This window comes from Strigops habroptila, assembly GCF_004027225.2.
Source record: "Strigops habroptila isolate Jane chromosome 13 unlocalized genomic scaffold, bStrHab1.2.pri S16, whole genome shotgun sequence".
Taxonomy (NCBI): Eukaryota; Metazoa; Chordata; class Aves; order Psittaciformes; family Psittacidae; genus Strigops; species Strigops habroptila.
The window spans coordinates 6,359,671-6,380,520 of record NW_022651054.1 but is presented as its reverse complement, the minus strand read 5'-3'; the positions used below and the strand labels follow the sequence as shown (position 1 = coordinate 6,380,520).

Here is a 20,850-nt window from a genome sequence, read left to right as displayed (position 1 = left end):
TGACAAGGCTAAATTAAAACCATGTTCGTAAGAAGCTGTGAAATGTTTTGCTGGAAGGTGCTGTGTAATTGTTCACTACAGTGGCTTCTCAGCTGCCACAGGGCTCAGAGCAAGCTAGGATGGCAACAGTGACAGGCTGACGGTCAGCTGCCACCCACTGCTACCTGCACAGAGCATTTACTGACCATCTCATTTGGTTTCATTCTCCTCTTCCAAAGGTACCTGACTGCTATAAAGGGCAGGTTCTCTAGTATCTACTTGGCTGTACCCATAAAGGTTGGCTCTGGTGAAGGAATGGACCTCTAAACTGGTGTGACAAAGGGATGAGGAAAGAGAGTGCTACAGATTCACACCTTCACAGGAAATTAAAACCAAAACTCAGGCGGCTGTGCCAGTGATATGCACAACTCAGCAAAACCTGCTAGCTGTGTGCCTCAGGCCCTGAATTTGCACAACAAAATGTATCCTTTACAAAGGTATTTCTTGTAATGTCTGCTCAATTCAGTTTTATTGGATTGGCCTGTAGAGGACACCATCTGGTATCCGTCATCCAAATCTACATGGACATGCTATCGATAAAATCCCCATTTCCAAAATGTGGGTTAGTTAAATGTAGGGCCAGATTGCTGGCTGATACAAATTGGTCTGACTGATGTAGCTATCCATGCTTTTCCCAGCAAAGGATCTGACCTACAAAATCCCCAATTTAGATACTCTTTTGGGACAGGGCTGTCTTTATATTCTGTGTTGTACAGCATGTAGCACAGAGGACCCAGAGCCATGAATAAAACACTCAAGGATTGTGATGGTACACGTAATAAATAATAATCTAATTGCAGCAACAAAAAGATTTCTGTAGTCATTCATATGTCAGAATAACTCTGGCGTGTCATTCAGTCAATGGCCAGCATTCTTCAAGGGAGAGAAACATTCTCCACAGAGCTGCCATCTTAGAACCTTCCACAGCAGTTTAGGTAGAGCAGTAAGGGCAGAGCTTATGCTATTGTTGGCCATGTTATATCAATTCATTACATACAAATTAGCTGAGTCTCCAGACACTCTAATACTTTTCATAAAGACAGTATTTAGCCCAAAGAAATACATTCTTTTCCTTCCCCACTTGGGGTAAAGAGAGGCCATCTCACTTCTAAACTACGCAGAACATTTTAACTTCATTAAATGGCCTTCAACTATTGCAAAATGAATGAGTGTTTTCACACAGACAGACATTGTACCAAACTCTAAGAAGTTTACCCAACTGGGGCAGCAGATCTAAGTTACCTCTTCCTCTCCCAACCCCCCAAAGGGAAGGGGATTTTAGCAACAAACCATCCCAGCAATTAACTCCTGTTACAACTTACCCCCCTTAGAAAACTACACCAGGGGTTGAACAGTATTTGGCTGCAGGAGTTTTACTTACATCACTGAGTCTTTCCCGAGAGCTGCTTCGATGGAAACCTTTCGATTCCCCGCTGGCGCTTTCACTGTCGCTGTCTCGGCAACTGTTCTGTCCTGGCTTGAGCTGCAGGCATGAGAAAAAACCAAAACAGCAAGAGTTTAGTTTGGTTCAGGTTAAGGCCCCCTGTCCACTGCTCTTCTGTAGCCCAGCCCCACATCTGCACGAAGCAGTGTTTACGTGGCTTTGGCACTGGCACGGCACAGCCTTGGTGTCAAGGCAGCATCTTGGTGAGACTACAAATGCAGAGAGCAAAGCAAGCTCAGGTGCAGAGACCCTGCAGCCAGAGGGAGAGAACATTCACATCCCAAGGAAATCACAGTTTAAGATCTTCATTTCGGGAACTTTTAGACTTCTCAAGCTATTTATGCCATAGATGCAGATTTTACAGTTACCATCACATCACGCACAGAATCAATCCCTCCTTCGTTACACCATGAGAGTTCTGAGGATCTCAGATCAATGAAACTCTGCCAGGGATGGAGCAGCCATCACTCCAGAGAGGCCTTCTGCTGCACCAGCAACTAACAACATTGCCCAGTACTATTAAAAATTCTTGACTAACCTCAATGTTCATAAGCCAACATGATCTACTTAATAGGCATCAGACTGGGTCTGCCTTTCAAACCAGCCTTAATGAACTTTACTGGTGTTGTAAGAAATAAAACACACAAAAAATTTCAAACTGGATTTTCAATACAATTGAGCACACGTCTGCTTTGTCTTACACCATGGACTGTGCTAGTCAACATGTTACAACAGCAGCATGATGAGCATTTACCATACCCACACATTACACACATGTCCACAAGCACATATACATACATACAGCAAAGGAAGGTATGAACTACATCTATGGCAACACCGAAAATGTATATATTTGTTTTAATGTATCTTTCCCCGTATTCTGCTTGAATGTATTAAAACATTGTTTCAGCCTTGTTGATGCTTTGTTTGAGCTAACTTCCTGCAAAGACTGGCTACTCTTCAGGTTAATACTGGCAAAAGTCAATTTAAGAAATTCAGATTTAAAATCACATACGTAAGTACTAGCAGCAGATGTAAACACAGGGAAAATACGCAGTGATGTACCTAGTGAAGTATTTTATGAGACACCTACTACACTTACCAATATTCACATAACAAACACCAAACTCCTAACTTATTCTAATTATTAATATACTCATAGTAGTTCCTATTCAGACTGTACGGGAATAGATAATCCCAATCATCTTCATTTCATGACCAGAGACAAAACGTTTCTTCTCCTTGAACTCCCTCCACCAACCTCTTTCCCCTTTTCTTCTATCTCATTTCCTTTTTAGTTCTCCTGGAACACGCTGTACATACACACATGAAAATTCACACACATTCTCTTTGATAGGTGCACACAAACAAGACATGCACTTCTGCTCTACTTCCCAGGTACACATTCCCACCCCTACACACGGCTGCTCTCCCCCAGGTTCACTAACGGGGTGCACGAAGCATCCTCACCCAAATGGTCAGCATCAGTTCCTCCCTACTGCTGCAAGAGTAAATCACGTCTGCAAGTCTGGTATGTGTGTGCACCTTTGGGTGCTCCCTATCAGTCAAAAGAGAGAAAGGAGAATATACATAAAGCTAAAGGCTCAGGCACATAACTGAGTTGCAATGCACGAGCACAACAGCAAAAAATGACACCGGTGAGCTCTCAGCTCGGAGAAAATGTAATGTAAGAAGTGGAGCTATTTGTCAAACACTTACAATTTAATAAATAAACTAAATATTCCACAGCTCAGCCAGAAAATCTCAAGTAAAAAGATTTTTATCTCAAATGGAATGGTCTATCAGTCAGATCTAATAGATCGAGGTAGCAGCTTTTGGAGGCAGAGGGGAGAATAACGAATTCAAGAAGTCTTGCACTTCATCTATAACTCACTAATCTTATCTAGGACCACTGTGTACTGTAATTTTATGGTCCTGGGTTTAAAATTTAACCACCCAAAGGAAAATGGATCAAGTTGCCCTGACTCAGTCTTTTGTCAACATCCGCCCCATGATGGAAAAACTCTTCTTCTAACCAGGGCCTGAAGAATTGTTTCCAGTCTCCTATTTTTAGAACCTCAATTTATTTTGTGCATAATTTTCACACAGCAGTTATTTGCTAACTCATCATAATGGCTCATTTTGGTACTTCTTCTACATTGTGAATTCCAGCTATGTACAGAGAGGAGAAGAAAAACCCAGCAGGTGTCATTTTTCTAGACACAATTTACAAGGAATAAGAGAATATGACCAAGATATCTGAGCCTGAAACTCTGTAGGAACAAAGTGAACTGCACAGACTAGACAGCAAACTCAGAAGTAAGTCCAAGTTTAGATTTATAAGCTCTCCATATTTTCCTTTCTTTTTTTCCAAGCTGAGTTTCTCCATGTGCCAAAGTGTTGAGGGTTTACATTTGATTCCAAACCCCATCAATCTGTGTTAAATTAAAAAATGAAGCATGGAAATGTGCCCATTGTCTTCTTTTAAGAACCTAAAGTTACACACAAATACACATGAGAACACTTAATGGGAATAGAAAATGGTTCACTTCGATCTACTCGCACAGATTCGACCACTTAAAATTAGAATGATGTTGAAATAACATAGTGCTGCTAAAAAAGGTCTGCAAGTGAAAGACTGGATCTTTAGTTACAGTGCATACATTTGGGCATTACTCTGGGGTATATGGGAACCCTAAAACCAGCTTCCCCTTCAAAGTGCACCACTGACAACTCTTGTTCCTGTATCATTCCTTTCAGGGAGACCAAAGCCAGCATGAAATTCCCATGATGTCTACTCAAGTGTCTCACCAAGGACCTTCTCTTACCAAGACAGTCATTACTCTTCTAATTTACACTGAGCGAGGAACAAAGAGGGGTTTGCAAAGAGCCCATTTGACTCCACGCTTTCACTGTACAGTGGGAGTAATTTATCCACGAAGGGATCCATCTAAAGGGTCTCACAACGAGCAAACGCAGATGTTTTCTAGTTTGAAAGCACAAAACCCTAAAAACACAGAATGCTGCTGACTCACAATGAACTTGCACAGCCTCAAGGATTCCCTGAGTATGAGATGGGGTATGAGCAAAACAAGTGGTAATCACCAATTTGAGCCTGTTTGCCCAGGCCAAACAGCCTGGGGACAGGACCCTGGTGCACATCCATGTCTCCAAAGCACTGTAAGTGGTTTTGGTCATGCTTAGCACCATCATATTGTATTTCTGGAAATCTTTTATTGCTCTACAGAACCTATTATTTCGTGATGCCTTTAAATCTATTGGAGGATACTGGAAGTCAAGCAGAATTGGGTAACTAGATAACTACACTTCTGTTAGAACTGAGAAAGGAAAAGGGAAGAAAAAAGATCTGGAAGGAGGGCTGCTGGCTGAAGCGCTGGGACTCAGTAATGGGTTTTATTTCTGATTCTTCACAAAACCAGATTCCCTCCCCGAAAAGAGCATCACAGAACCCCAGACTGGTTTAGGTTGGAAGGGACCTTAAAGCTCATCCAGTTCCAACCCCCTGCCATGGGCAGGGACACCTTCCACTAGAGCAGGTTGCTCCAAGCCCCTGTGTCCAACCTGGCCTTGAACACTGCCAGGGATGGGGCAGCCACAGCTTCTCTGGGCACCCTGTGCCAGCGCCTCAGCACCCTCACAGGGAAGAACTGCTGCCTAAGAGCTCATCTCAGTCTCCCCTCTGTCAGGTTAAAGCCATTCCCCTTGTCCTGTCCCTACAGACCCTGTGAAAAGTCCCTTTCCAGATTTTTGTAGACCCCCTTTAGGTATTGGAAGGCTGCTCTAAGGAATGATAGGTCTTCCCTGCTCTCCAAAACTCACCTATTTAGAGGGGTTTTTAAGCAGGGACAGTTTCCCAGTGAATGACTGCAGAGCACACTGCATGCTATGGGCCCTGATAATCCCACTCACTGCTCTGGGGGCTGTTGTGATAGAAACAACGTTTTCTAATGGTCAGGAGGCTCCACTGGCGAAGCCCTGAACCCTCCCCCCCCTGCACTGACCTGGTTTTCATCCTTCCCTTTTGCACAGACATGAGTCGGAAGAAGCCTGTGACATTCCCTGAAGAAGCCATGTACCCTGGAGAGCTCATGCTGGAGGAGATTTTTCCTCAAGGAATCCTCCATGGGAAGGACCCATGCTGGAGCAGGAGAAAGAAGGTGGAGGAGCATGAGAGAGCAGCTGGGTGGGAGTTCAGCCCTTGGCCAAGGTAACTCACCACACTGTGGGATGGAGAAGAGCACTTGCTGCTCATAAACCCAAAGAACTTGAGTCACGTCACTGTGCTGCCCTGCAGAGTAATGCAGGATAGATGCAGAGCTGGGAACTGCCATGAGGCACACAAAGTGAGAGGGTTACTGAGGGAGGGGAGGAGGAAAGGCACAAGATATGCCAACACTAAGAGTGATCATTTGAGGACAAAAAAAAAGAGAGAAAGGCTAACTCAGGCCTCAAGGTCACAAAGAAGCTGGCCAGAAACTGCCAGGATTATGAATGTACCAAAATAGATGTGAAAGCATCAACATGAAACTGCTGTAATGGGTAGCAGTAACAGTAACTCTTCTATCAGGGCATGGAGAGATTTTCAGGTGACTTGAAATCTAATGGAATTATTTTTGCCCCAGGGAAATCCTCAGCCCTATTTTGTGACAGCACAAGTGCACTGAATATTCAGCATGTCCAGCTCTGCTGTGCTTCCTTCTGCCATTCGCAGTTAAAGGGGAAAGTAGACCTAAATATACAGGCTTAGGAGTAGGACAAAGCTAAAGGAATAGTGCTATAACTACTACATCAGTCAGACATCTCTGTGAAATGAAAGGACAGAGGGACATAAGCCATAAAACACTCCTAAGGATAACCCGTAACAACATGGCTGTTGCCTTTTGTCTCAGGAAGGACAAGAATGAAGGGCAGAGATAGCTGAACGCGTTAAGAGGTGTGAGGCAGGATGAAAGGGCAGCTGAGCCCCAGGCTACAGGGAGCATCATCCTCTCAGGACCGCAGTTGGCTTTGCAGGATCCCTAAGCCACTTTAGCTAATTCCATAGCAGAGGTGCCTGGTTAGCATGTAACAGAAAGCAAAATAAATAAACCTAGTGAGAATTTAGCAAAAGCTTTTTTCACAGAGCTTATACATCATGTCAAAACCACCCTAATGTGGCTCTGCTGAGATCTTTTTTTTTTTTTAATCTTTTTTTAATGTATTTTAATTTAAACCCCATACCATTTGGCAGCAGCAAATCTATGGTATAGTTTCGAGGCGCCTGAGTTTCCGCACCATATGGAATTAAAGGATAATTTCACTACATTATACTTTAAAGTTATGAATACTAACACTTCTCCCTGTGCTAGCGCAGCCAGCAAGCTCAGCCTGTCCCAGAGTCCTAGAAGAAGGGGACTCCTGCTCTCCAAGGATAGCATAACCCTGCTGATGGGGAGGAGAATTTTCAGCTTTCACTTCCTGCTTCTCCTTCTTTATTTATACAGCTTTTGCAAGGGCAAGACAGTCCAAAACACTTCGGATCCAGCTCCTACCTGGGGAAATATGTTCTCTAGCTCAGATCAGCTGGTGAGCAGCTCATGCACATGCCATTAGCAATGCTTCCTGACTCCAGAGAGCCTGAACAGGTACAGCCCAATACCAAACCCAGGGCAGCAGTTTGTCCTGACCAGGGTGACAGCCACACATGGTACAGACATTTCCATCTGCTCCTTCATATACACAGAGCTTGCCTCCGCTTGCTCTCTGAGCTTTTCCCAGCAGCTCAGACTCAAGCCAGGCTTTGAGGATCTGAATTTCTGTCACTACTGGCAGTCACACACTCTTCCCAAAAGCTGTACACATGGATTTAGGCAGAAGCACCAGCAGATCAGGCAGTCACTGATGACTGCAGCCTGCTCCAGCTGCCCAAAGGCCAGTTCAGGCTGTGAAAAAAGAGAAAGCCTGGCTGAACCCAGTGTGATCCTGGTTAACACACTGGACTACCTCAGTGTGATTTGACATGAATCCTTCACAGTTTCTCCAGGGCTCGGCACCCTCACAGCTCGCAGTGATGGTCTGGGGAGGGAGCCAGGTTGGTGGCACCACCATATGCTGCTGTGAGGTGGGGGGACAGGCAAGAGATGGACCACTGAAGCCTCTTTAACATCAGATGCCTCTGAAGTTAATACGCAGTTCAGCACTAGGAGCATGTCCAGCACCAGCTGGGGCACTGACCCGACTGAGTCCTCGACTGGTTTTACCATTTATCTTTTATTATGAATCATGGAATCCCAGACTGGTTTGGGTTAGAAGGCATATTAAAGCTCATCCAGTTCCAACCCCCTGCCACGGGCAGGGACACCTTCCACTAGAGCAGGTTGCTCCAAGCCCCTGTGTCCAACCTGGCCTTGAACACTGCCAGGGATGGGGCAGCCACAGCTTCTCTGGGCACCCTGTGCCAGCGCCTCAGCACTCTCAAGACATGCTCTTAAAGCCACAAAGTTAAGTGCAGTTCCCACTAACCCCCAACGACTAGGGTGGGAAAATCATCAGCAAATTAAAGCCTGTACTACAGCATCATTTGCACTTACATGAAATAAAGTTCCCCTTAAGATCTGTTAAATTTTATTTTTAAATACGACAATTCATTTTGAACCATAAGTGATCTTGAACAACAGAACAACTAAGTATAGAAATCAGCAGTGTAACATCAGTTAAAGGGTGAGGAGTTAAACACTGTTCAGTTAGAGGGTGCTGCCGATTAAAATATATCTAGAATAACTAAGAAAACATCTTTAACTCTTCTGGTTGGCTCAGCTTTCACACACAAACGTCACAACCACAGTGAACTACAGCCCTGCCTGTGCTGCTGCGGTACACAGAGCCACAGGCCCAGCAGCAACAACCCCCTGGTAAGTGCTGCACAAACACAGCCCAAGGAGCTGGTCCCTGCCCTACCCGAGCAAACACAGACATGAAGCATCTTCCATTAGTCAGAAAAGAGCAACAGCAGATTTCATGTAGGACTGAATATCTGATTGCAGAGAAACATATTTTATCAATGATTGTGAACAAATCTGGCTGTATGGAAACAAATGGGAGAACTGCAGAGCAAGAAAGAAACCAAGCACTATGTAAATCAAGGCTTGTTACTTGCGGTTTAAGTCATGATTAACAGCCATCATTTAACAACTTTCATTTAAATCTCTCATGCTACTGACAAAAGTTGGACAAATACTAGGCCAGGTTGGACACAGGGGCTTGGAGCACCCTGCTCTAGTGGAAGGTGTCCCTGCACAGGGCAGGGGGTTGGAACTGGATGAGCTTTAAGGTCCCTTCCAACCCAAACCAGCCTGGGATTCTATGAAATCCCTGCCAGGACGTGGAGCTTTATTTTGCATTCCTGTGTGGTAAAGGAGAAGTAGTCCTACAGAGAGTAGATTTTCTTTCCTTCCTGCTTCTACTGTGAGATGAAAAAGTAATTTGCCTGTTCACAAATTCTTCTTATGGAAAACAAGAATGAACACCCATGTATATCTTTCCTGTTCACAAACAAAAACCTAAATCTAACAGAACTTGAACAAATACCTATAAACAGTTACTAATTAGCTCTATGATACAGACCAAGGGTGTCTTTAACTTATTCCAAAGCACCATCATTTCCTGCTGCCTTTGAGGTGATGCAGAGGCTACTGCTGCACTGGCTCAACACACTGGAGCAGAGGAACTCATCTTCTACTGCCTTAAATGGGGGGATCCTACTGATGGAAATGGAGCTACACCCCTCTGCTCCTGGGGAGCATTTGGCTACTTAGCACTGTTATTACAGCAACACCAAGTGACTGTGTTCTGCTCACAGTAGCAACAGCAGAAGCAACACAGGCTAAGAATAAGTAGCATCCTTGCCAAAGCAGGGGTGGTAGATAAAGAGAATGGGCATTTATCTCCAGATCCTCTTCTCCTTCATGATGTGCTTGGGCAACCTGAGCTCTATAGCACACAAGAAGGTATTCTGAAGTAGCTCTGTAGCTCTATTTTATCCAAGTCACACAGAGAATGCAAACCATCATTTTTTTCTGTGCTGTTTATACAGAAATCAAAGACAAATTTGGCATAAACTCATCACACCCCAGAATCATACATACATTATACAACATACAAAGTGTAACAGACTTGCTCTGTTCCCCAGCTCCTGTCAAGAGCAGTATGAAGCAGCAAGCTGTTGGCAATTGCACCAAATGAAGTGTATTTCAGCACACTTTAAAAACTGAATTGCAAGAAAATATAGGCTGCTTCTGACCCTTTGCATTTTGATGGCTGCACACTGAGAAATACGGCCTGTAAAATTACACCTTGCAAAGCACTCCATTGTACCAATCAATCTTCCCAAGCAGCTCCCACAGCACACTCGCGCAGCAGAGAAGGATGAAAAGCAAGGGCCTGGCTGGTCTGCTCGGTGGCAATGGGCTGGAATCGATCTGCTCCTCCCAGTATTTACTCAGTCCCGCTGCTGAGCTTGTTTCTATCCCACCCTGGGCTCTCCAGGGCTCTCCCTGGGCTCTGTGTCAGGGAAACTGCCTTTGTACCACCTCTGAAGCACAGCTGCTGTAGTGCTTTGTCCTGCCCTGTACCAGTGTACCACTCCTGTCTGCATGGATACACATGCATTCACATCCTGAGCCAGATACGGCACGTGTCCCGTATGTTGTTCAGCCAAGTGATGCCTATCTACACTATCTATACTTCTTGCTTCTGCTTTGTATATCCCAAAATCAGATTTTAAGTTCTATGGGCACAGACATAATCTTTTAATACAGCTGCCTATCCCCTCCAAGCTCTGGAATACCCTACAAGGAGCAGCATATGCATATTTAGAATTGTAGAACCACAGACTGGTTTGGGTTGGAAGGGACCTTAAAGCTCACCCAGTTCCAACCCCCTGCCACGGGCAGGGACACCTTCCACTAGAGCAGGTTGCTCCAAGCCCCTGTGTCCAACCTGGCCTTGAACACTGCCAGGGATGGGGCAGCCACAGCTTCTCTGGGCACCCTGTGCCAGCGCCTCAGCACCCTCACAGTAGAAATTTCTTCCTTATACGTAACCTGAATCTCCCCTGTTTTAAGTTTGAAAATGCTGCAACATTTTCCACCAGGGACTGGTTTTTATGGTTCCAATTAGGCTTGCTCATTTCAGAAACGGAGAACCAACCTGGCAGTTGACCTCGATGTTCTGTGTGAGATTTCAGAGCTCTGGCAACAATGACTTTCCAGATCCTTCCTGTCAGCCTGTTACCAGCTCTTGTCCCAGTGATGATAGGCAGGGGGTCCAGCCTGTAGTCTCAGGGACTCTGTCCCAACCTCAGCCTTGGAGCTGTGAAGAGTTCTTGTTTCTCTTGAATGGAAAAGGTGAGGTAGGAAAGCGGAGACGAACACTACCTTTAACCAGAATGTCCAGAAAGGGGAGAGGAGAACAGAAGTATCATCTCATTTAGCCCGGAATGCCTGACATCCAACCCCATGGGGCTCTGCTTGGCCTCTGGTTGACTTTGAAATGTATAACTTACTGGAAGAACACTTCAGTAACAAGATAAAAGGAATCACATGACAGAACAAAAAGCAAACAGGCCAGGTCGAAAAACCTGAGCAGCACTGAAGCACTCTGCGAATACAGCTAAAGAGCCACCATCTGTTTTAACGAGGGGAAACACAAACCTAAGGTAGTTTCTGTAGAACTTCACTCATTTCCAATCCACAGGATGGTTGCTCCTCATGCGCAAAGGAGATGCAAGGTGGGATGAGACCTTTTGGGGACATGCTCCATCCCTGGCAGTGTTCAAGGCCAGGTTGGACACAGGGGCTTGGAGCAACCTGCTCTAGTGGAAGGTGTCCCTGCCCGTGGCAGGGGGTTGGAACTGGATGAGCTTTAAGGTCCCTTCCAGCCCAAACCATTCCATTATTCTACCTAAAGATGTGAAGCAGCTCCATGAACCAAGCCTGAAAAACTCCGGAGTGACAGCACTCACTCGCTTGCATTAAGTCACAGCTACCATCATCCTTTTTTCCCTTCAGTGTAGACCACTAACCTGACACCCAGTTAACATTACAGAAGTAAATACATGTCTTGAAGGAGGAAATATCAGTATTCATGGCTGGACCTCAAGTTGCTTGCCACTGTTTACATAAAAGAGCCCTGTTATTTCATAGTTCGATATAAGCCCAGAATAAATATTTAATAACTTGGTTGCATAAATAATGATTTGAAGGTTGAGCTATTGGCTTAAAAATATAATACTATTTTAAGCCGTTTAACTGGCCAGCCATATAAATTATTCAAGATTTAAAAGTCATCCTGTGGTCTCTGTACAAGGAGAAAACGAGGAAGTTGTAACTATAATGACAAAAGCAGGGCAAGATCAATCCAACCACATGATCTCTAACACAAACAAGCAGCAATTAAGCAGCAATCAGGACCAATATGACTGTGGTTGATGTCCTTTTATGCCAATACTCTCATCCAGAGAGCAAAACTTAATAATGTTTTGCAATTTATCAAGGGAACCATAACTCTGCTCCCTGTGACTTGGCCAAGAGGCTATTACGATAGTATTTCTCTATAATTTAATAATGTGAAGGAAGAGGGAAGGGGGGAAGGAAAAGCATTTTGACATATAACTCATGTCTATACATACTGTATTTTCCCCTTGCTTGAATGATAGAAGCAAAAGTCATAATAATATACCTCAGTACCAATTTGTTAGCAGGAAAGGGGAGCTGAAGTATCTGGCAGAGCAAATGTATTTGAAGAAGCACAGAAGGGAAGGGAATGAACCATCTGAATTCATTAGAGATGAGTTTAGAGATGAAGAGAAGCAAGTCATCACAAAGAACTCCGGAGAAAAGCAAAGGGAGGAACTGTTGTTCAAGTTGTTTAAATCTGGATTAGCTTCTGATAGTGGCAAGTTGCCACTTCAAGGAACCTTTGTGGTACATGCTCTGCTCTCTTTGGATGGCAGCTCTTTGAACAGAATAAGGTATTTCAGCATTTTGGGCTGTGCACAGGTTGCTGGCAGTCCTGGGAGCTGCTCTGTAACACCAGCCTGTTTGGCACTAACACATCACAGTTTTCCTGTACCTAAGGCTGTAGTTTCTTCTGCTCAAGGAGCCCAACCCTGCTACTACGCACTTGCTCTGGGGTGGCTTTTCCCCAGAGCCCTGAGACTCCCTGGGTTGTAGAGCTGTAGCTGACACCAGAGCTTTATGGGGAGCTACACCAGGTTAAAAACAACCTGGGGATATTTCTTCATCTTTGTTTCCATTTCTAACCCAGATGAGCTCTTCAGTTTGGCACGATGAAGAAGGAGATGGTGGGAAGGGGTGGCAAGGACCCAGGCACTACCAGGAAAAGAAACGCTGACGAATTCCATCCTTAAACCACAGTTTGGCTTCATGTCTTAAATCTCGTTGAATTTTTGCCCTGGCCTAACATAATAAGAGTTGCAGCTGGTTTGAAACATTCAAAATAGCTTCAAACTCCTACTAATACCAGCTTGTTGTTGGGTTTTTGGCTTTGCTCTACATTATTTTTGGATCATTTCTTCTCCCTTTCTGCTTACCTTTCTTCTCCTTTCATCCTGAGAAATAACGTAAAATACATGGCAGCACTGTGCTTTCACCTCAGACTGCTTCTGCCAATTGAAATAATGAGTCCTCCTACTTGCAAATATTGAAAAATCTCCTGGTACATCTTGGAGCCCGTCCCTTGTCAACAGTGAGCAAAGGTGACAATGTTTGATGGATTTCATGAGCTGGTTGCCTCAGTCCAATTCCAAATCCAGCCTCAGTCCAAGTCCAAATCCAGCTTCATTTCCAGAAAATCATTCTGCCAGCTAGTGCTATTGGCCCTTGTGTTGGCAGCCTCAACAGGGAGACAAGATCCACCACCCACTGGAACAATTTCCACTGACTTCAAGAGATACAGAATCCATGCAGAGAACTGGGTGTCCATTACAATTACTTGACAGACTATTTCTGTACCTTATACTGATCCAAATCCCCAAAAACTTCTCTCTCAAATGCTTTAAAATTGTACTAAACCTACTCATCTTGAAAATATAGTCATATAGCATTTAAGTGGAGTTTTATTATTGTTATAAGCTAACTGCAAAAAACCTATAACACAGGAATACTATTGAAGTATGGTTGCTTGAATTAATCCTCGTTCTGGCATTTAATATTTTGTAAAGTTCAGGCAAAGGTCAGAAATCACTTGGAAAGTTGTTACTGGCTCTCTAAGTAATGTTTAGACTTACTGAACAAATTTGCACACTTAAGTCACGTATAACAGGCATTACAAAGTGTAGTCTGAATGGTGCTCTTCACAAAGGAGAGCTGTTTATACACACGTTACTGCCTCCCCACAAGACAGTGCTTAAATACTTAGTTAAACTCACCTCAGCTGAGGAAAAATACAAGCTTATTTTCACTGTTATGCAGAGACATAGTTGATGGATGTTCTCACAAGGGAGGATTTAGTGAATCAGGACCTGGAAGCAGCTCATCTATGTGATAAAATAACCCTAACACAAATGAAAACCCAAAACCTAAAAAAACCCCGGTCTCCCCAAACTCAATCCTAAAGCAAACGAAAAATAGTTGTAAATAATTGGAAATAATTGGAAATGAAGGAAGACAAAGCCCTGTGCTGCTGGATCTATGTGGAACCCCATCTATGCTTTGAAATATTTAGGCTTTAAAATGACCCCCAAGACTTCAAAATTAAGTATCAGCATGTGAAAACGAACCATATTAGAGTTTAAATCAAGCATTCTACAGGCTCAGCAAGTGTCAGTACGCTCCTTCCATGCACTAAACAATGTCAACTTCTCCGTGGTGAATAATCATTCGTGAAATAAAGCAGGCGTGCAAAATCCGGGTGGCAGGCAGCAAATGCTGCTATTTGGGGCACACCAAGGTGTTTTAAAATGCTTTTTTCACTTCTGCATCCAGCAGCCACTGAAATCTCAACAGATCAAAGTTTTGCAGACAAGGAAGAAAAAAAAAGCCCACAAAATTAATAACTATTTAAGTATTCTGTTTCATCATGATAACAAACAGATGGTTTTAATATTCTAGAGGCTAATTTCTGAACAATTAAAAACACAGCAAGACATTAACATCTAATGAAACATTTTAACTACCAGTATATGCATCTGCCATTAATTTCCACACAGTAAGGTCTTGGTTCTCTTCAATCTGTTCTTTATTAAGGAAAGTTTTTCCACTCTGAATTTAGTGAAGTAGAGAATTAACAACTGTTTTCAATCAGCAATCAGCATGATATTGAGCCAGTGTGCATTGAAACCGTCCACACTATCAGACATAAATTTACTCCTATGATGGCTTTGATCTGCACACTGAGTGGAGATGTTAGATGGGAATTCATTTTCTAATTCCATTTTCATTTAGAACATATGAATTAACCCCTTACAGATCTCATGTCCCTTTTTATCTACTTCAGAGAGAGGACTCCTCCTTAAAACGTTAGGGCTTACGCATTACTTACAGTCTGGCCAAAACCAAATTCATCATTTGAAACCAATGAAAGCATTCTCATGCAAACCGTATTGAAATAAAGTTCTTCAAAGGCAGAGAGAATCCTGTATTTATGAGCTTCTAATTTATATTTCCTTTGCTCATTTATGATAAGAACAGAGGGCAGGATTCATCAAAGCTCTACCCCTGCAAAAACTAGTTGCTACCAAAAAATCTTTGCACAAGCTATCTAATTCACGTGTTCACTGATCGGATATGCAGCTTAGAGCTCCTGATGAAGTTTCTGCAGGTCTTCACCAGTTTGGCAGGTTATGATTTAAATGAAGCATGGTACCAACACAGCCTTCCCATTGCTTCCCATTGCTCCTAAGGTACGGCGAAAGGCTGGTGTTAGTCACTAGTTGTTGTCATCATCTAGCTGCTGTCTGGATGAACCTAGTCCATAAATACCTTTGGGGATACACTCAAACCCTCCCTGATGGGTTGGAATAGTGTGTTTGCTGTTCATTAAACATCTAGGCAGCTCAGTGAGTGTCTCTGGTTTTCAAAAGGGTTAAGTCAGCAAGTAACTTGGAATGATTTTAACAGGAACCACATTCTGTCCAGGTTCCTGTTTTGCTTTTAATCATGTAATTTATGTAAACATGGAATTGCAAGGCTAAACTAATAAACATTGAAAGAAGCCTTGAGAAAACATAGGTTTAGGGAAGGAGGCAGCTGCAGGACCCTGCTTCTTGGATTCATTTTGTAGTGTTCAGAGGGGATTACATGGTGCACCAAGAAATGTCTGTACTGCAACTATGTAGAGTAAGAGAGAGCAATATTCCCATCACTGCTTCAAGTCAGGAGAAACAGGGTCATGAACCTGGGTCTTCCAACTGCCAACTGATGCCCTACCAACAGGGCATTAGCTGTTCCAAGACCTCGCTCTCCCTCTAACTTCTGCCAGAAATAACATGCTGAGCTCAACACTCTTCCAACAATAGCTATGCATTTCCATAGATATTTCCATTACAGACAATAAAAACACACCAGTCCTCGTCCTGCCCTGCTCTGTGTGCTTGTATCCATGTTGGGGCTCAGCCCCAACAAAGCGTCAGTACTTGATTTCTCCCTTTGCTGAAATAGGTTATTACAGGTTGAGGGGCAGCTCCAGAGAGGCTGAGAACACCCACAAACCCATTTGGAATTTGAGTTTCCAAAAATCTGGAACCAGAACAGTAGTGAGATATGAAAAGACATGAAAAATTAATCATTCAACTTCAAGCGCTGTCATCACCAGGAATTTCAAGGATTAGGGCTGGGAATTTCAGACGTGCCTCGTAGAGGCAGGAGCATAACCCCACCAACAATGAGCTTTTGGCTTGTTTTAGATCCACTTTTGGTTCATGGCTGCAGGGGTGTCCCTGGGGATGCCATATGGGATTTCAAGAGACCTTTCCAGCCAGTCAGATCTGGTTCAGAGACATGTGTGTGCTGAAATGAATGTACTGGGAGTTTGCCATGGAACCATTAGCTGTATAACCACCGTTAATATACCTTGGAGGCATTGCCTTATTTTTATATGTCAGACAGTTTCAGCCTAACACTGTACTTAGTGAGGATAGCACAATATTAAACTGTGACTTTCAGACTTTTTATGCTCTAAGTGCCTGGATCTACTCTTGGCACACTACAAAAATAATACTTTTATGATTCAGTTTTTCCATGAAATATTTATAATACAACTATTGAGTGATGGAAGTGCCAGAATATTACTATTGCTATACTTGAATCCTGGAGATTGTAAGCTTTTGTTTGGTCTAGCGGCGTGAAGGAAAAGCCTCCTGCTAAACATCTGTCTCTCACCGGGGAACCACATGGGAAATAAAGACTTTGGGGCAGCACTGCCTGAAGTATTGGAGTACTCATCTTACCTACTGCAGTCTGTGAGCGTTGAGGAGGCTCGGCATTATAAACTCACAGAAAACCAGAGAAAAACACAGACTCAAGTGGTCCTGTAGCCTGTCCCTCTGAGCCCAGGAAGGACCAACATCATTCACAACACGCAGACAACCAGCTAACCCAACCCAAACTGCTGCTCAATACACCCAGTGACCTCCAAAACCACTGTCTTTCCCTTTAACAAGCTATCTGCACATCCCAGCTGCACTCTGACCTTGTCCATCTATCATGGATATGCAGAACAGATTTTTCCCCTTCTCTGCAGCAACCTCCTTCTGTGTGAAGACTGTTATCGGTATCTCCACTCCACCTTCTCTTTTTAAAACTAAATCACCCCAATTCTTCCCAGCCTATTTTGAAGGCCATGCTTTCAGACTTTCTCCGTATACTCTGCGTTATTTCTCTCACCAATTATTTCCTATCCTGAAGGAAAGCACCTGCAATATCCATTAGGATTTCTATAATCATACAAATCATAGTGGGATGAAATGTGTATTAAATGAAGTACATAAGGACAAAATGTGCATGGAAAGCTGTGACCTGTGTGTAGATGAGTGATGAGTCAGGCAGGCTTACTTTTGGTGCCAGTCTTAAGACACCTGAAAGTACCTGAAGTGTTCACCTTTTGAATTTAGGCCACTCTTGCCCTTGTGGACGTGCTGTTAACTCACTGTATAGAAACTATTAGATCTGTAAAAGATACTTCCTGGACAAAAGAGAAATAACTACAAGTAGAGACAAGCTGCTTGTAGCACAACTGTTTAGGAAAGGCTTTCTTAAGTTCTCTGCAGCTTGATTTAGATCTCTCCTCATTCAAAACCTCACCTGAAGCAGGTCTTCTAATTATTAAGACTTTTCAATAGAAACTTTACTTGTTAATAGGGTTTTTCTGAGTTTGAAGGACAAAGTGTAACTCCTGATGGTGTTTCAACAGCTGGAACTCATTTGCTCTAAGAAGATGTCATTGAAGTGATCTGGAGAAACACTTGAATCCATTTTAACAGCTTTCAAAAGCCTGCTCAAAGATGCCCAACAGCCCATTCTCCTTGCCAGGCCTTTCTTCCTCACTACTGCAGTTAGTTCCAGCAGAAGCATTGAATTAAATTAAAACTTAATCTGCTGTTAAGCATCCTGGTTACGTAAACTGGAACTGTGCAGGTTTTTCTGGTGTTCATAAAGCTGTTTTACAACAACCAGGATGAGGAAAGACAAAAGGAGATACTGATGTTTCTGCAACAGACTAACGACTGACTTCATAGAATCACAGAATCGGCTGGGTTGGAAAAGACCTCTAGGATCATCGAGTCCAACCTTTACCCCAGGACTGCCGAGGCCACCACTAACCCATGTCACACAGTTCCTGAACACACCCAGGGACGGTGACGCCAGCACTGCCCCGGGCAGCATGTTCTAATGCCTGAGCACCCTCTCTGTGAAGGAATTGTTCCTAATCTCCAGTCCAAATCTCCCCCGGTGCAGCTTGAGGACATTTCCTCTTGTCCTACCGCTTGTTACCTGGGTGAAGAGACTGACCTCCACCTCACTACATCCTCCCTTTCAGGTAGTTGTAGAGAGCGATAAGGTCCCCCCTGAGCCTTCTCTTCTCCAGACTAAACCCCCCCAGGTCCCTCAGCCGTTCCTCATCACACTTGTGCTCCAGGCCCTGCACCAGCTCCGGTGCCCTTCTCTGGCACCACTCCAGCACCTCAATGTCTCTCTTGTAGTGAGGGGCCCAGAACTGACACAGGATTCGAGGTGCAGCCTCGCCAGTGACTTAAAGAGCTCTACATAAGAACTGGAAGGGAGAGCGAGGCCCGGCCGGAGCCGCTGGGGTGGGTGTAAGGCACAGTTATTCCCTTCCTTGCAAGGCCACAGTAATGCCATGCTGTCAACCTCTGGCATCCCACAGCAAACCATGGCAACAGCTGCCTGGCTCTGTAGTAATAAACTGAACCAATTTAATAGCTTTTATTGTTGTGCTGTGATGTTTGAGCGCAGCCACTTCTTTCCTCCCAGGACTCTGGAGCCCGCGAGGGCAGCAATGAGAGAAGATCTCATTTACCTAAAAGCGCTTATAAATTTTTAATTTGCTTTAACAAGTAAATTAACAAGTCCCTCATTCAGGCAAGTTTTATGGCCTCTTGCCACTTGGGGAGGGCCATAAAAGTTTTATAGATAACCCAGAGCTACTGAGATTGCTCATAATAAATTGTCTGTTTCCTGTTATTTTATCAAACCATTGGGCTTCTAATGACTTAAAGTCACAGCTTCCTTATATCTACGCTTTTTATGAGCCCGTATTTATAAACTGTAAAGAATATCTTAAATTATACTGGGCCCCTGCTAATCATTACAAAGCTGGGGTTTTATTGGAGCCAACCTTTTGCTCACACCCACCTAATAAATTCTAAGGGATTTAAGGAGGGGGGGAGTCTTTTTTTGAGATAGCACGCTGATTCCACATTCTATTTTAAGATGTTGCTTTAGCCAAAGTTTCATTAATGAATACTTTGAAGGGCCTGGAACTCCCTACTCTGGTTTCTAACAGTTCTGGAAAGAGTTCTCAGGATAGTAAGCACTTCAGGCAGCATTAGCAAGCCTGGATCTGGGACTTAGGCTTGGGAGGAGCCATCACTTACTGGAAAAACACAATCTCTTCCTCTCGAGAGAATGCTGCCACTGGTGATACTTACACAAGGGAACCCTAAACACAAAGTTGTCCTTACCATTTGGTGCTGTGAGTAGTCACACTGAAATCAGTGATGGTACTCACAGGAAGAATATTTCAGCACGTTTAAATCACAGCCCCATCAGGTCCAGCAACAACTGAGCACTTTTTCCACTGAAGCTATGATGCTGTATCTAGTTATGGCTTGAAAACCCCTTCACAACCCCTAGCCGTGGGCATCCAATCCACTATGTTGGTCTCCCTTTATAACAATCCTCATTTTATTCTAACTGAGTGGTTTCTCAATCACTTCAGAGGGGGAGGAGGCACCAAACTTGAATGGCTGTAATCATATTGTGGAAGTTTGTTTTCCCTTCGTTGACTACAAAGAGCTTAGGGAGACCAGATTGATAAGAGAGGCTCTTGTCTTTAAGTAAGACGATCTTACCATCTTTCCCTTGATTTATGCTATGGAAACATGAAAAATCTATAGGGAAAATCACTGGGGTCATGTTTACTGCTGTTAATATATCTGGCCTGGAGGGGAAAGGGGAAGTGAAGGAATAAAACTGCTGCAGATTCTGTCCTCTAGAGATGTGAATAATGCACCTGGAATTAAAGCTTAAACTTGCTCCAAAGTTCAGGCTGGTACAAAGCTACAACAAAGGGGCACTGGGATAACAATATAAGTTCAGATGAAGACAATCAGATTTTTCTCTAAAAACACAGTGTTATAGAAACCTAAAACTCCTTCAGCTAAACAGGAGAACACTGACCTCTACTAAAAAATTTCCATTCCCTTTCTGTGAAATACAAGTCTGCGAAAGTGGAAACACCATATCCTGAAGGAGGTAAACATTGCAAGATGAGACTATTGGCCTTTGCTCAGCAGAGTCTTCCTGCTAAATGGGAAATTCCAGCAGGATAGGCAAGTTTTAAAAGCTCAGGATGCTATTTTAGAGAGAGATGCGAGAGCTGGTGCTAAATCCTGGAATATGCCCATTATCTGAAGTGCTGAGAGTGCTTGAAGTTTTATTTATTGATTTTTCAGTTCTGAAGTGCCATAGATTCATATCTCACAATATCACCTCAGATTAAGATCCATTGTGTAATTACAACTGTGCTCATGTACTTTCATTCTTTGGTGTTATGGTTACCACAGACCTCTAAAAATAGGCTGTTCCAGTGGCTGAACTTGTTGTTCA

The 20,850-nt window shown here is 43.6% G+C and overlaps 1 protein-coding gene across 7 annotated transcripts in view; it reads right to left on the bottom strand.

Moving 5' to 3' along the window:
* AUTS2 (activator of transcription and developmental regulator AUTS2) overlaps positions 1-20,850 on the bottom strand; it is a 753,203-nt gene that overhangs the window by 407,174 nt on the left and 325,179 nt on the right. For all 7 annotated transcript variants that reach the window (XM_030472553.1, XM_030472557.1, XM_030472556.1 and 4 more), the window contains one exon: positions 1,421-1,522. In XM_030472553.1, coding sequence (XP_030328413.1) covers positions 1,421-1,522 — 102 coding nt within the window. The remainder of the gene's footprint in view (positions 1-1,420; positions 1,523-20,850) is intronic.